This window comes from Drosophila grimshawi, unplaced genomic scaffold (genome assembly GCF_018153295.1).
Source record: "Drosophila grimshawi isolate 15287-2541.00 unplaced genomic scaffold, ASM1815329v1 contig_44, whole genome shotgun sequence".
Classification (NCBI taxonomy): domain Eukaryota; kingdom Metazoa; phylum Arthropoda; class Insecta; order Diptera; family Drosophilidae; genus Drosophila; species Drosophila grimshawi.
In genome coordinates, this window is record NW_025063240.1 from 15105645 (window position 1) to 15119746 (window position 14102).

The window sequence follows — 14102 nt, forward strand, 5'->3', positions numbered from 1 at the left end:
CGTTTTTAAGTGCGATTTGTTCAGCACACCCATGTGGCATACATGTTCAGAAGTCGCTATCTGTCTGATAATTACTGCCGACCACAAGCTGGACAGAATTTTTAGTTTACGAGCATATAAATGTAATTGGATGCGCAAAAATAGTTTTAGTCGTCGTAGACGTAGTGGTAAGAGTATGTTTATATTTTGAACAGAGCCTCTGTCAGCTTTGGCTGTCATTTTGTGTGCGGCTCCTCTGCAACTTGCATCAGCAGCGGCATCAACAACTAAGCGGCTAGAAAACTGCGCATGCGCAAAGGCAAAACATGTCATCATCGATTACGCAGAGCCGGAGCAAGCAGCTACTAGCTGCAGGCAGACAGGCAGGCAGGCAGGCTGGTAGGTAGGCCAGCATTCGGGAGCATTAACTGTGGCAGCAGCCGGCTTGGGCAAACAAGTTGCTGTCGTTGCTGTTAGTGTTACTATCGCTTTGTTTTATCGCTGCAGTAAGGATGATGACGCCGGCAATGGCAATCCCTCGGGCGCGTAACTCAAAGCGACAACACTTGACACTAATTAATACATACGCACCATACAGCATGCAGCAGCAGGCAGCATGCATGTTGCAAGCATTGCCCATTGCCGTATCCGAATGTTGTTCCCATTGTGCACCCAACAGCCACCCACTCGGCATGTCGACGCGCTTTCGCATTTCAATCAAGTCCACGTCAGTCAGTCAGTCAGTCAGTCAGTTCAGTCAGTCACCGTTGAGATTCAGTCGTGATAAAGTTGTTTGAAAGTGTTGCCGCTTTAACACACGCATACACACACACACACACATACACACAGATACTCTTAGTTGACTGCCTAACTGGCACATTGTAAGTTGTAGGGGCGGAGATGGTGTTTGGGGTTGTTGGGGGAGCCGGCAGCAGTATGCAACTTCTGATGACTGCTATTGTGCCTGGTGTTGTTGCTGTTGCTGTTGCAGATGCTTATCAGTTTGTCGCGTCCGTTAGCTTGGCTTAGTTTCAGCACGCAACCAGGCTTGCTGATAATATGAATTTACCGTTGCATTTGCTATGTTCACCAGTCTGCAAATTTGTCGTACATAATTATATATAGTGTGCCTTGCAACGCCAACAAATTGAAAGAGAGTACAAGAAACTTGTCGACAAATTAATGTGTTAACAAAATGATTCTTGATTGGCAATTGTGAAATTTTGCACAAAATACCAGCTTCATTGTCTATATCATTAAATAATATACTAAGTTTATATATAGCTTATAAAATATTGGAAAATAACCTAAAGTCCTAAAGCATATTCAAACATTTTATATAGATAACTTATGTTGAACTACTAATTGCTCATCCCGCTGCTATTGTTGAGAAATAATTGATTTCCCAATTGGCCCACACAAAGCGGATATTGTGATTATGTTTGGCAGTTATTTGTATTAAAATATGCACAAATTCGCATGCATGAAATCTAATTATGACAATAATACGCAAATCTGTCATATTATGCGCAAACATGTAAATTTAATTTGGTCGATTTTGGCAATTTCTCTGTTATTAGCAGCAGGCCGTATATCGTTGAGGCTCATTAAAATCAAATTAAAGGGGTTCGTGACTCAGACAGGTATAATGTGTATGGCTGGGCAATCCGTCATATTCATATCCATATCAAAGCGAAAAACAGCCCGTTGGCATTGAGGAGGAAACGGGGGAACGCGATGATCGATGATTTTGTGTCTTTAAGACTTTTGAGGCTTGTGGCCAAAATCGAAAACGAAAAACGCAATCGGAAATGGAAATCGGTAACGAAGCTAAAGTTTTTCAAATTGATAACAATGGCAGCAAACGACACAAAATGGCATTAATTTTCGGCTCTTTAAAGACAACTTTGACACCGAATGTTGAATAAACGCTTAATTAACACTCAATAGCGCGGCTAATGCCAATGGGGCCAGCGAGCTAAATTGCGGCAATTGAAGGCGCGACGAATGCAACTCAAAAGACCTCCAACAACAACAACAACAACGGCAACCAAAATAAAAATCAGAAGACAAAAATTAAAGTTTTTAAAAGTAAACAACGCAAATTGACATTTTGCCTCTCGACAAGGCAGACAGGCCGAGAAAAAAAAAATATAAGGAAAATGTTTGTGCAACGTGGGGCAAGCCCAGCAGGTCGCCAATCGAAAATGACAGTTGCAGTTATTTTTTGTTTTTTATTTTTTCTTCTTATTTTGCTGCTTTTTTATTTTCGGCAATCGGCTTGAAATCACACAAATCTCGGGCAAAAGTCACTAAATGACTAACTTTGTTCGACGTTTTGGTGTTGCAGTGTTCGACATGCGGCATTGAATGTTGAATGTTGCATGTTGATTGTTGGACGTTGGAAGTTGAACAAACGTTGGCCAATTGGCCAAGGCGGAAAGTGAAAAGCTTCAATAACAAAAATGCCGTCCGCACAACACCTGAGGGCAAGGAGTTGCAGTTGCGTCATGCTGCAAGCAGCAGACCAACTCTAGGTTCGGAGGCAACTGCGGCTGCTGCTCTTGCTTATGTGTGTGTGTGTGTGGGTGCACGAGAAATCGATGATAGCGTTGAAATCTACTCGCATGTAACGTTTAAATTTGTTGAAATCAGCGTTGGAAAGTCTTCAGCTGTGCTAGCAGATAGACATACGGGGGGAGGGTGGCGAGCTGGGGGCGTTGCTGCCTGTTGCTAGTTGCCTGCTGCATTTCGGCTTTTCATGCCTTTTTGAGCAAACAAGAGTTGCACGATTTTCTTGTAATTTTCTGCAGTTTGGCTTTTAAAACCAGGCTCAAAGCGCCTACCCCCTCCCCACACTCCACACTCTACGCCCCACTCTGTCCCCTTGGACCAAGTGCAGGCCATATAAATCTGCAATGTTTGTTTAATTTCGTGTGCTTATTCGCAGCGTTTTTTGTTTTAATTTGTCTGCAAAAAAATTGTCCAAACAAAATAAAAAAGAGAATCAAAAAAAACAAAACGAAATTTAGCTAATTGTGTGGCGATCATTGCTCATTACTGCTCATTATTGTCTCTGTGTTGTTGTTGCTGTCGCAAGTTCGCTTGTAAGTTTGCTGTTTGCTGTTGTTGGTGGGGTGGTGCAACTTACAGGTTCTTGTGTTGTTTTCTTGTTGTTGTTGTTGTTGTTGCCGTTTTTTCTCCTTTCCCCCTTTTTTATTGTCATTGATCTTGTAGCAAGATTAGCATAGATATTGTTTTCTATTTGTGATTAGATGTCTGAGCACGATTTTGTCTTCGGTTAAGGCCGAAGGGGAATTGGAATTGGGCTTGGAATGTTTGTTATATAGCCACTTAAGCAACATTAACAAGTTGCAAATGCCTTTGATATAAGAAGTCGGATCTTTAAGTGCCATAAAAAGTAGCCAATAACTATAAAGCGTATCAAATGTATACCATTTGACAAATCAGCTCATCAATTTCAATAGATTTATAGCAGCTAGACATAAATAAGAAGGCAAAAAATGCAAAAGCGCAAGCCATTAATTAATTAATTTCAGCCATTTTTATTACTAAAACGCACAGACGCTTCCATTACCTCATCATTTATTATATCCTGCATTTTAAGGCCATATTGTTATTTTCCCCGCAAGTTTTTGTATAATTTGTTTGACTAATCAAATGCGCTCATAAAGCTGAAGATTAAATGCCAAAATTGAATAATCAATAAAATTACCGATGTTTATTGCTATTTATCCGATTTTTATTTTTTTATTTTTCATGGCAATTTTAAAACTTTTTTGGCATATATATTACAGATCGTAAAATTAAAGTCCGAAACTTGATTTGCAGTCACCAACTCAACCAATGTGCGACTTTGATTGGAGGTCCAAATGTATGAATGACAAAAGCCCATAAAGATTTCAGCGGCTGGGTCCGTATGAGCTTTATGATACTGGGGCCCCCATTCATATCGCATAGGCCATAAAAAGAACTTGAGCTAAGACTTGGGCGCGTTTTCGATTTTATGTGGCGCGTTTCAAATGCTAGGCCATTGTTTCACAATGGTTAAAAAAAAAAAACGTTAATAAAATAAAATTAAGCAGACAGAGTTGGAAATTTGTTGATTTTGCATATGACAAAGCGCTGGATAAGTTTTTACGACTTTCGCTTTTAAATGGCCCCCGGGCCAAGTTTGGTCTGCTGTAGGTCGCTCCGCCACGAATCCAGTCGAGCGGCCAATGGGACTCCTTTAGATATAGTCGCGAAGCTGTTATGAAATATGAAAACCGCAATGTAAAATGAAGCCGCTGCAAGTTACAAATCTATGCAGCATGCGGCACGGACCAACGATTCAATGAAAGCGTCGACGACGACGACGACTGGTGCCAGGAAGGCGATACAAATCGAAACTGGCGATCATCGGAGAGTGCCGTCAGCAGGCAGGCATGCCAGGCAGCCAAGCAACCACTCTGATCATGTTGCACTTTCCTGCTCCAGCATTTCAAATTTCATACCACAGGCAGCAGGTCTGCGATTCAACTGATCCATTGCATCCACTAGAGTTGGAGGTGGAGTTGGAGTGGGGCTGCCACTGCAACTGCCTGTGGCATAAATGCTCGACATAAAGGGCAAGAGTTCAGCGAGTTGTGACTGTGGCAAATGCTTTTGGTATTCGCCACACTGAAATTGAAGCATCAACTGAAGCTGCTTTCGCATCAAGTTGCCTCCACTGCGATAAACCTGAACATAATACATGTACAAATATAAATATAATTTAAAGAGTCAGGGTAGAGTCGAAAAGTTGCTGGAAAATTGAAAGTAATTGTCACCTTTGCACAGTTTTAGATTTTGCCAAAGAAAGTGTGTGTTGTGGTGAAAAAGAACGAGGTTAAATTGAAGGCAGCCCATGAAAGTGAGGTCAAGCTCAATAAAAAGTGAGGCTCGAGTTAAATATAATGAGTATGTGTGTTCAATTTAAATCATAGAAAGTGACATTGTAGTGTTTTCTTAAGTTTGCCATTCGTTTGTACTCAGCATGATGTGGCCAGAGATTCCTTACGTGTACATCTTTGCGTGATCTCTCTGACAAAGCGTTGCAATGTAGTCGAGAGTCGATGAGCATGCCACGACCAATTAACTGACTTGAGGCCTTAAGCAAGTACCAGCCTGCTGCGAATCCAGTTTGCTGCGCTGCAAAAGCGTTGCCTCTCTAATAAAGACTTAAACAATATCATAGCAATAGCAGCACCCCCGCAAAGTAGGCCCCGTCGATGGGGCAATTCCCCCACACCAGTTGCATGCAACAAAACTAAACATGGCTAAGCAACATTTTGCCCAACGGGATGCATGCGAAGCGACCAGCGTCGTGCATGCAACACTTACAGCAACAAAATTAAACGCAAATCGCAACCAATCACAAAGATTACCCCCACACACACTCACACACAACCAACTCAAAGACAAACACTCACACACACTCACTCAAGTCAAAGGAGCCAGCGCCCCCGCTGAAAAACTTGTAAGCTCCATCTTTGGGGGGTGTGGGGTGTGGAAGCGCCCCAAAGGCGCTTGCATTGGTATTTTAAACACTGGCAGGCACATAATCAAAACGCTTAAATTATAATAACTTTATTAAGTCTCGACTCGGCGAGTGGGCAAAAGTGAATTCGGTGGGAGCAGCGTAAAAACACTCACACACACACACACACAGAGATACACATACACATACAGAGAGACCCCTCTCCTAGCTAAGCAGGTGTAGTGCAAAGAAAGCAACAGCAACAGCAACAACAAAAACAACAGCAACAAATGGCAACAGGTAACAACTCAAAAACACAAAACATAAAGCCAAGGCACAAGCGTTTTGTCTGTTGCCCATTTTTTTCGAGTGGTTTTTACTTGGTATACAACAACGTTGTTTCTCTTGTTGTTGTTGTTGTTGTTGCTGTTGTGGTTGTTATTGTTGTTGCCTGCTGTTTATGATTGTTTTTTCATTTTCTCAAGTGATGAGTAGGATATCTGTCTGATCGTACTACAGCTATGGCAACAACTACTGCCACAAACAGCAAGAACAACAAAAGCAACAGCAACAACAGCAACAAGCTATTTGCGACTCACGACTTTTCATGCAATTTTGAATTTAAAATTCTTCACACACTCTTTTCATTATGTGGCTTCATTCCTGATTTCCCTTGCCTCAACATTCCCCTCGAACACTACTCCAGTGCCCGGTAAAAACGGCCCGCCATCGAAGCCAAATGCCAGCAAAATAAGATGCTACTCTTGTGGCCATCTTGAAGTGGTTGTTGTAATGGGCGAGCGTATGCTTATATATGTATGTGTGTGAGTGTATGTGAGTGTGTGTGAGTGTGTGTTGTGTAGAGTGTGTGTGAGTGTGTGTATGTGTGTGTGGGGGCCACTAGTAGAAGACGCCTTACAATCACGCGCCATTTACGTTTTTATTGGCGCTGGCGCTGTAAGCAGAGCACAGTGGTCTTAAGATAACTCAGCCGAGTTCCGACAAAGCAGAATAATATTAAAAAAATAGTAATAGTAATAGTAATTGTAATGACTTAAGTGATGTTCGTTAAAGGATTTTATGCAGTGATAATTTACAATTTATTACCATTACTAACGTGTTACGAGTAAGAAAAGATCATTTTGCACTTACATACGTAACTCATACAGCTAAGCTTAGGTTAAGTTGCAGGCTATAACTATCGGCATCATCATCATTAACCCACTGTCATTGCACAAATCACACATCTTATGCCACTGTGCAGAGACGCTCATGGTTATTTGTGTTGGTGTCGTTGCCGATGATGACGATGACGTTGACGATGACTGGGCTGCCTGCCCTGCTCAGTGGCTAAGCCAGCTTGCTTGGATTGCCACCGCCGCTGCTCCGGCTGCTGTTGCTGCTGCTGCTGCTGTTGTTGATGTTTGTGGTGGTGGTGGTGGGGCTGCTGTTGCCACTACCACTTGGTGGTCCAATTCAACGAATTGACTATAATCAGTCTAGTGGCAAGTACTTTTCGAGTGCCCACTCATGCACTTCTGTGTGTAGTGTGGAGAGTGCAGAGAGTGCAGAGTTGCAACTGGCTGTCAGGCTGGCTGACTGACTGACTGACTGGCCGGTCGGTCGGTCGGTTAGTTGGTCGGCAAGTTGCAAGTGGTTGTTTCGCTTGCACCATTCTCATATGTAAATGTACCTTGCGCCACTCGGTCTAGAAACGTCGTTGTGGCACACATGAGTGCCGCGACGCACACAAAATTAATTTATTACATACAATGCAACAAATTACACTACTCATTAATATTTAAGCCAAGTTTTGCGTAGCTGTAGCATGTGGCAAGGAGGAAAGGAGCCACAGCCAGCCAGTCACCCAGTCACCCAGCCAACCAGCCAGCTAGCCTGCCAGCATTCTCGCTTGTTCAGGGGCGGTACATGCCCAGCGACGAGGCATAGCGACCATACCTAATAAATCTGTAATTTGTAATTAATGTGAAAAATTGCCGCCCGAGACGCCAAACAAGGCTAAATTGTTATTACGACCACAGTGGGCAGGCTCAGTGCACAGAGAATCCAGTACACAGTGTACGAGTCCAGTTTCAGTTCATAAAAACTGAACACAACACTTATCCATGTGTGTGCGAGTGTGTGTGTCTGTGTGTCGCCCTGGTCTGTTCGTCGTTTTGGTTTGTTGTGGGTCAACGCCATAACTCTTCGACAAGTTCGGCAGTTCGACAAACGCATTGCCAGTGGCCTAAGCCCGACTCGGGGCCCGGTCAGAAAATGTTGGCCCAAAAGGCGGCTCGGTTAATGTTCGTGCTGTGTTTCATAAATATAAATTAAGCCACTTGACTAACGCACAGCCGCGTGCTTGTGACTTGAAAATGCGAAAAGTTGGTCAACAGATTTTCTGAGTCTCTTGTTGCCAAAATACTATATCATTGCGCTTACTATACGTGAATGGCTAAAAGCGCCAACAGAGGCAACCGTGTCGCTTGGCGATGGCATATCGCGCCATTGTCCGCTGAAAGCAACTCATGCGGTGTGATTAATATGGAAGATGGCCAAAACAGATCCATAGCCAACAATTTATGATATGTGCCGAGCGCCTGCGACCATGTCCAGAACCAGTAAGAGAAGTGTGTGACAACATAATCAGGCAAATAGCTGTAAAAACGGGGAAGTACAATTTTTAATACAAGTAATATTATATTATGAGTACATGATGAGTTGCATGTCTTAATGATTTTAAATATGTAAATTTATAACCTCAAACCCATGCATCAAGAAACCATGTTTATTTCTCAGTTTTTGACATAGTTATTGTTGTGCGAAGGTTGGAACTGTCCCTAAATTGATGTTTCATCTTTATGATAAAGTGACTCTATATGAAGTATGAGTTCACAAACTTTATATGGCTTAAATTAATTAAAGAATTATGTTTCTTATTGAGCTGATATTCAAAATGCGTCAGTTATTTCTATGAATGCTTTCAAGTTTGCCTCCTTACGGATTTCAGTGAAACTCAATTAGGGCATTGAAAATGCTATTAATAGGCCACACATGATTGATAATATTCGAAAGTATTACTTTACATATGACATTCTTAACAGTTGACCGCAATATGCATAGATACTGATTGCCAAAAAAGTAAATAAATAAGAATTCGCACTATTGCCCTATGCCTCAACTCGATTCGAGGCGTTCGAAAATGCTAACCGGTCAGTCACCGAATGAAAACATTTGTTTGGATCATGCTGGCCAAGAGGTAACGCAGTTGAGTGACTGATTCAATGGAGCAAAACGTGAGCCAAAGACGTGAGACAGCAGCAACAACAACAACAGCAACAAGAACAACAATAGTAACAACAACAATAAGCACCGTTTATATGCCTGATGAGCGGGCGCCTTTGAATACGACCCCAAGAAATAACATTTTTTCGTTCACTTGTGATATTTATTTTTTTCTCAACGAATCAATCACAATGATTATGATAAATGATTTCGGTTTTTCATTTGTTTTTCTGTCTTTTTTTTGGTTTTTTTCTTGATTTTTGGCCTGCTATTGTTTGGTAGTTTTTTTTATCCCTTTTATTTCTTTGGATTTTTGCATTATTACGCCGCGTAATGGCCGATCAGCGAGTTGGCTTGTAATTGCGGGCTTATAAATCACAGTGAAAAGATATAATTTCTGTTAGACGATCTATTCGTCTGACCGTAGTTGATTAGCACATTTGTCCGACTCTCAATGAAGTTTCACTTTTTTGTACTCAAGAGCGAAAACGAAACGAAACCAAACGAGAAAAAGCCACCAAATAAAGCTGACCCAATGAACTTTTTAACAGTACTTGCTGGTATTTTTTTTATAGCTATTTGCTCAACAATTTCGATTGTGTTCTGTTATTATTTACTGCTTTATTTCTTAGAGCACTTATCGCTATTTTTAATCTTGCTAAGAAACTTTATTAGTGTCACAAAACGGACGCCTTCCCTGCATTGATTAATGTGTGTCAGGCGGTAACTTTGGAGCACCAAAACGTGTAACAAGGCGGCAACGGACCACCAGCACTGGCCGCAGACCCAGTAAATCTAGCTGCCCCACCACCTGTGTTAGTACAAGTAGTTGCAAACCTGAACCTGACTCACAAATGCGGATCTGTTTGCATAGACCACGCCCCTTCCATGTTGGTCGCCTGAAATTTGAAGTCTTTATTCTGCAGTTTATTTATAAAGGTGGATACTGCATCATTAGTTTGTGCTTGGAGCTTACCATGTTGCTGGACATGAGAGATAGATAGTAACTTATGATAGTTAAGCTAATCAAAGGAAGTGGAAAATCTGAGAAAAATAATATGAAAATAATAATAAAAATATAAGTAGAATATATTTGCTGTGAATAATTTCTAGTCTTAAACACGTTGAGAAAATGAATGACAAGTATTACCATAATAATCTCACAATAAGCATTTACAAGACTTAATTAACTGCTGAAATGTCAGATATGGCAACATAAGATATCTACTAAAGTATTTCCTAACTCAATAATAAATTCCTTGCTAGCCCCAAATGCAAAACCTGCTTTACAAACCATTCAAAGTCTTCTACAGGCCGAACAATGTCTCTCTTAATGTTATACAAACCCATACCATATTCATATTTTTTGAACTATGCTGCAACATTTTTGGGAACAACTTTCAAAAAAGTGCTAACAAGCTGCTGTTGAAGTTGCCGCAGCATTAAATTTGACATTATTTGGCAATATTTTTAGCTGGTTGTAATTATTTGCGACAAGTTTTCCCAATAAATGTGTTCGATTTTATTTAGTTTGATTTTTATGTTGCAGTCTCGTTTTGCCGGAACACCCAACACGCAATCCATGTGGCTGATGCATTGACCCAGCGACACAGAGATACTTGTCGCCAACCAGAGTAGAGCCGCTCACGGGGAGCTGTGAGGAAAATGTTTCCACGGCAGCCGGCTGCTGGCGATGCAGACATTTATCAGGATGCGACGACAACGCTGCGATCGGCGTTTCCTAACTCTCGACTGGATTCGCTTGCGGCACATCCAACGCCCGCGAACGAAGCGGATCCCAACAACATGGACAGTCAGCTGGCAGCGCCAGATCCCACTGAATTGGGCGGGGCCAATGCTGGTTATAATCCGTTGGACGATGACTGGTGGTCCAATGCCATTGAGGTGGACACGTTCGATTCGCCGCTAGCCTTCGATGCCAGCGAGAATGGGCTGTGGAATGGACATTTTGTGCCGCCGCCGCCACGTCCACCCTTTCTGGATGAAAGCGTCGCCGCTGACGGCCTGACCACCTGTGATCTATGCACGTGGGCCTGGCAGCGTAATGCCTACTCCCTGGACGGTTCGATAGGTAAGTGCACCGATATACCTATATATATAAGTATATTTACCGATATCGTTCACTCTATCAGTCGATATTTTTTCAATTAAAAACTCAGCCCATCCCCAACAGGCAGTTCGCCTCGACAAGACACTACTCTGGTATCTGTGCAGTATCCGCCGCACATTGAACGCTGATATCAATTTATCAAACTGATGTTGGGCGTGCGTGGCGCGATTGCTTTTCGGCGCTGTATTTTTTCTTTTATTCCAAGAGCCCGATTCAGTTTAGGTCTTGGCTGGCAGCCAGTTCGCAAGCTTCACTTGCGTTTGCAAATTTAATTTTGCACATTACTCTTGGTGGCACAGCCGTTGGCTTAGGCGTTGCATGCCTCGATCCCTCGATTTGCTGCTAAGACCTATCGCGACCATCGCCAGCTCGGCTCATTTGTCTCTGCGCTTGTAAAATCGGGCGAGAAAGTCGGTGGAAGCGGGAGGAAACTCATTGTAACTTGGCTTAGACGAAACATCATACAAAAAGCAGTGAAGCAGTGGGCGTGTGCAGGAACAAAGCTCGCTGCTGATGCAACTGATCCCGATGATTAAGACTCTGCGTAGTCTAGGGCTGAACTTGGCTGCTTAACTTGGCTGATTTTCTTTAATTTATTTGAGCAGAAATAAAGGAATATACACTGGAATATTAACTGCAAGCAGTATTGAATTAAAGTTGAAATTGATCTTGTGACAATCAGATAAGTGAAGACATTTATTAAAAAAGGCAACAGGAAACGGAAGTTTATATTCCCTATATCGATTTTTACATAATGCCTATGATAATTGGAGTTGGCAAGAACAACTTACAAATATGTGCAGACAAGTGTACTTATAAAGTGCACCACTCGCTCCATTTTCCGAATGACTTCATATGCATAATGATGTAGACTGCAAATTACACAAAGCACAATCAAATGTTAACCGGTGAAGACTTGTTAAAACTCTCACTCCTTCATAGCCTAAATACCAAATGCATAAAGCGAATACTAAATGACCGTTGGCCACATCCACCTCATGTGAGAGTATTAGTGTGTGTGGAGGAACTGAGTTAGGGTTATGAGTTTGGAATATGGCATGGCATTTAGCCGTTTGGCGTATTTGATTTCCAGGAATCACCTTCAGCGCAAATTGAAGTCATTATACAGGAAGAGCCGAGAACGGGGCATCAGGTCCGTGGGTCTACAAAGCAGGAGTATGATTTTAGACAAGCCTGCAGCTGGCAGTGCCCATTGCCATTGCCCGTCGCCGGTTGCCAGTTACCGGTTGGCCGGGTTATTAGGCTAATTATAGACTGGGGCTAACATTTCAGTATTTCCCATCAAGCAGTCATATGAAACTGTATGTGTATATAAAAATGACTTTATTCATGCCGACTTCGACTGCGACTGTTTGTCGCGCCGTCGCGTCGTCTGCCCCCAGCTCCAACTAACGTGTCAACTAATTTGCAACACTCACCTGGCCTGTAGTGGTTCAAGCTGGTCAGTTCCCTGGAAATATCTGCTTTTACCTTTTGCTGCCTGGTGCCGTTGATGTGAAGGGATTAAGCGGCAACAGGCAACAACAACAATAACAACAGCAACACCAACAGCAACAATAAATTTGACTAATGTCTTAATTATGTGCCTAGATTTTGTTTTTTGGTTGTTTTGGCCAGAGCAGTCGCTACGTTCCGCTACTCCGCTGCACTCAAGCCCCGACCCAAGTCGTGCCTGGGCTGCAGCGAATGCCATTCACTTCGCTTCATCCATTCATCCATTGAAGGGAGCCCTGGCAAATTGAGTTTTTGCATGTCGTGAACGAACACGTCTGGAGTTTTGTTTCATTTCATTTGCCGCTCAAATTGACAGCTGAATAAAATGTTATTATATTTACACCATAATTTGCATGGCAATTAATCAAATGGCATGCAAAATTCTGTCACATCGACGGCAACACCAACGACACAAGCAACAAACAACAACAACAACAACGACGGTGCCAAAATGTTTCCCAACAAAATTGGTCTTTTTGTTTTGCGACACATTCTTGGGCGCCCCGGCAATTCTCAGAATTTTCCACAATTCTAGCAAAATATCAAAAGGTCGAAACCGACTGAATGTCTAAATTATGAGCGCAGAATTTGGAGCCACAACGAACGTTGCCAAGTGCTCGTTATATAGTTAGGAACTGGATCCCCACTAGAGATGGATAAAAGTTTGCAAAAAATAAAGGGTTTGTTGTCGAAAGCAAAACTTAAGTCGATAATTAATGTATAGCATGTTTCAAGGTATTACTTGGATGATTTTCTCCTTGGAAGTGTTTTCTCACTTCTATTTAAATATGAATTCAGACTTATTTCAAACACATTTCTTTGGTTAATATTCTTCGATATTTCATCGCCTTATGCACTCATCTCTAACTCCACCTACAAATCTCTCACCTCTGGCGTCATTTTATGGCAAATTAAGTTCACCGCTTGATTATTTGAGAGGCATATTTTTGTGTAATTTACATCTTAGCTCTTTGTATACAAAGCATCATTTAGATTGCTGGGCCCAAACAACAATAACAAGAACAACATCAACAACAAAAACCACATCTCAAAAAAGGGTTAACAGTTCGACATTCCACAAATATTTACAGCAATTTGTAGCACAATAAAAATGTAACAACTTGCCAAAAAGAACCCACAAAAGGACTTATTTCTGACTTTGTGCGGCTACAAAGAACAACAGCGAATGATGACAAAGGCAAAAGTCCCAACAGCAGCAGCTGTTAAAGGACTGCCCCCTTATGCCCACTCTCGCCCTTCGAACTTTTGATATTTTTATTGTTGTGGCGGAATACACATAAAAGCACATAAATAAATTTAAGTTGCTTAGTTTATGCACATAGAACCCTATATTGGGTCTAAACAGTATGTGGCACAAACTTAAACACTTACTTTCTTCTTGTTGTTGACCACCCCCTGGGGTAATATCATAAATGGCATAATGGCATTGTGGCATAAACACCATAAATATTGTAAAGCTATAGACGTTTACAATTATTGACAGATTTATGCACACCAAAAGCTATTCAAAGCGCCGCTGAATAGCTTCTCCCGGCCAGATTACCCGCTATGGTAATACTTATGAAATTGGCTAAGCAATTTGGAGAGCAGCAGCTGATGCTCTTTTGTGCTGATTGAGGGGGAGGTGGATGGGTAGTTAGCAAACTC

The 14102-nt window shown here is 41.9% G+C and overlaps 1 protein-coding gene across 2 annotated transcripts in view; it reads left to right on the forward strand.

Moving 5' to 3' along the window:
- LOC6556944 overlaps positions 1-14102 on the forward strand; it is a 60577-nt gene that overhangs the window by 25399 nt on the left and 21076 nt on the right. For both annotated transcript variants that reach the window (XM_032738580.1, XM_032738588.1), the window contains one exon: positions 10338-10880. In XM_032738580.1, the coding sequence (XP_032594471.1) occupies positions 10454-10880 (427 nt within the window). In that variant the 5' untranslated portion in view covers positions 10338-10453. The remainder of the gene's footprint in view (positions 1-10337; positions 10881-14102) is intronic.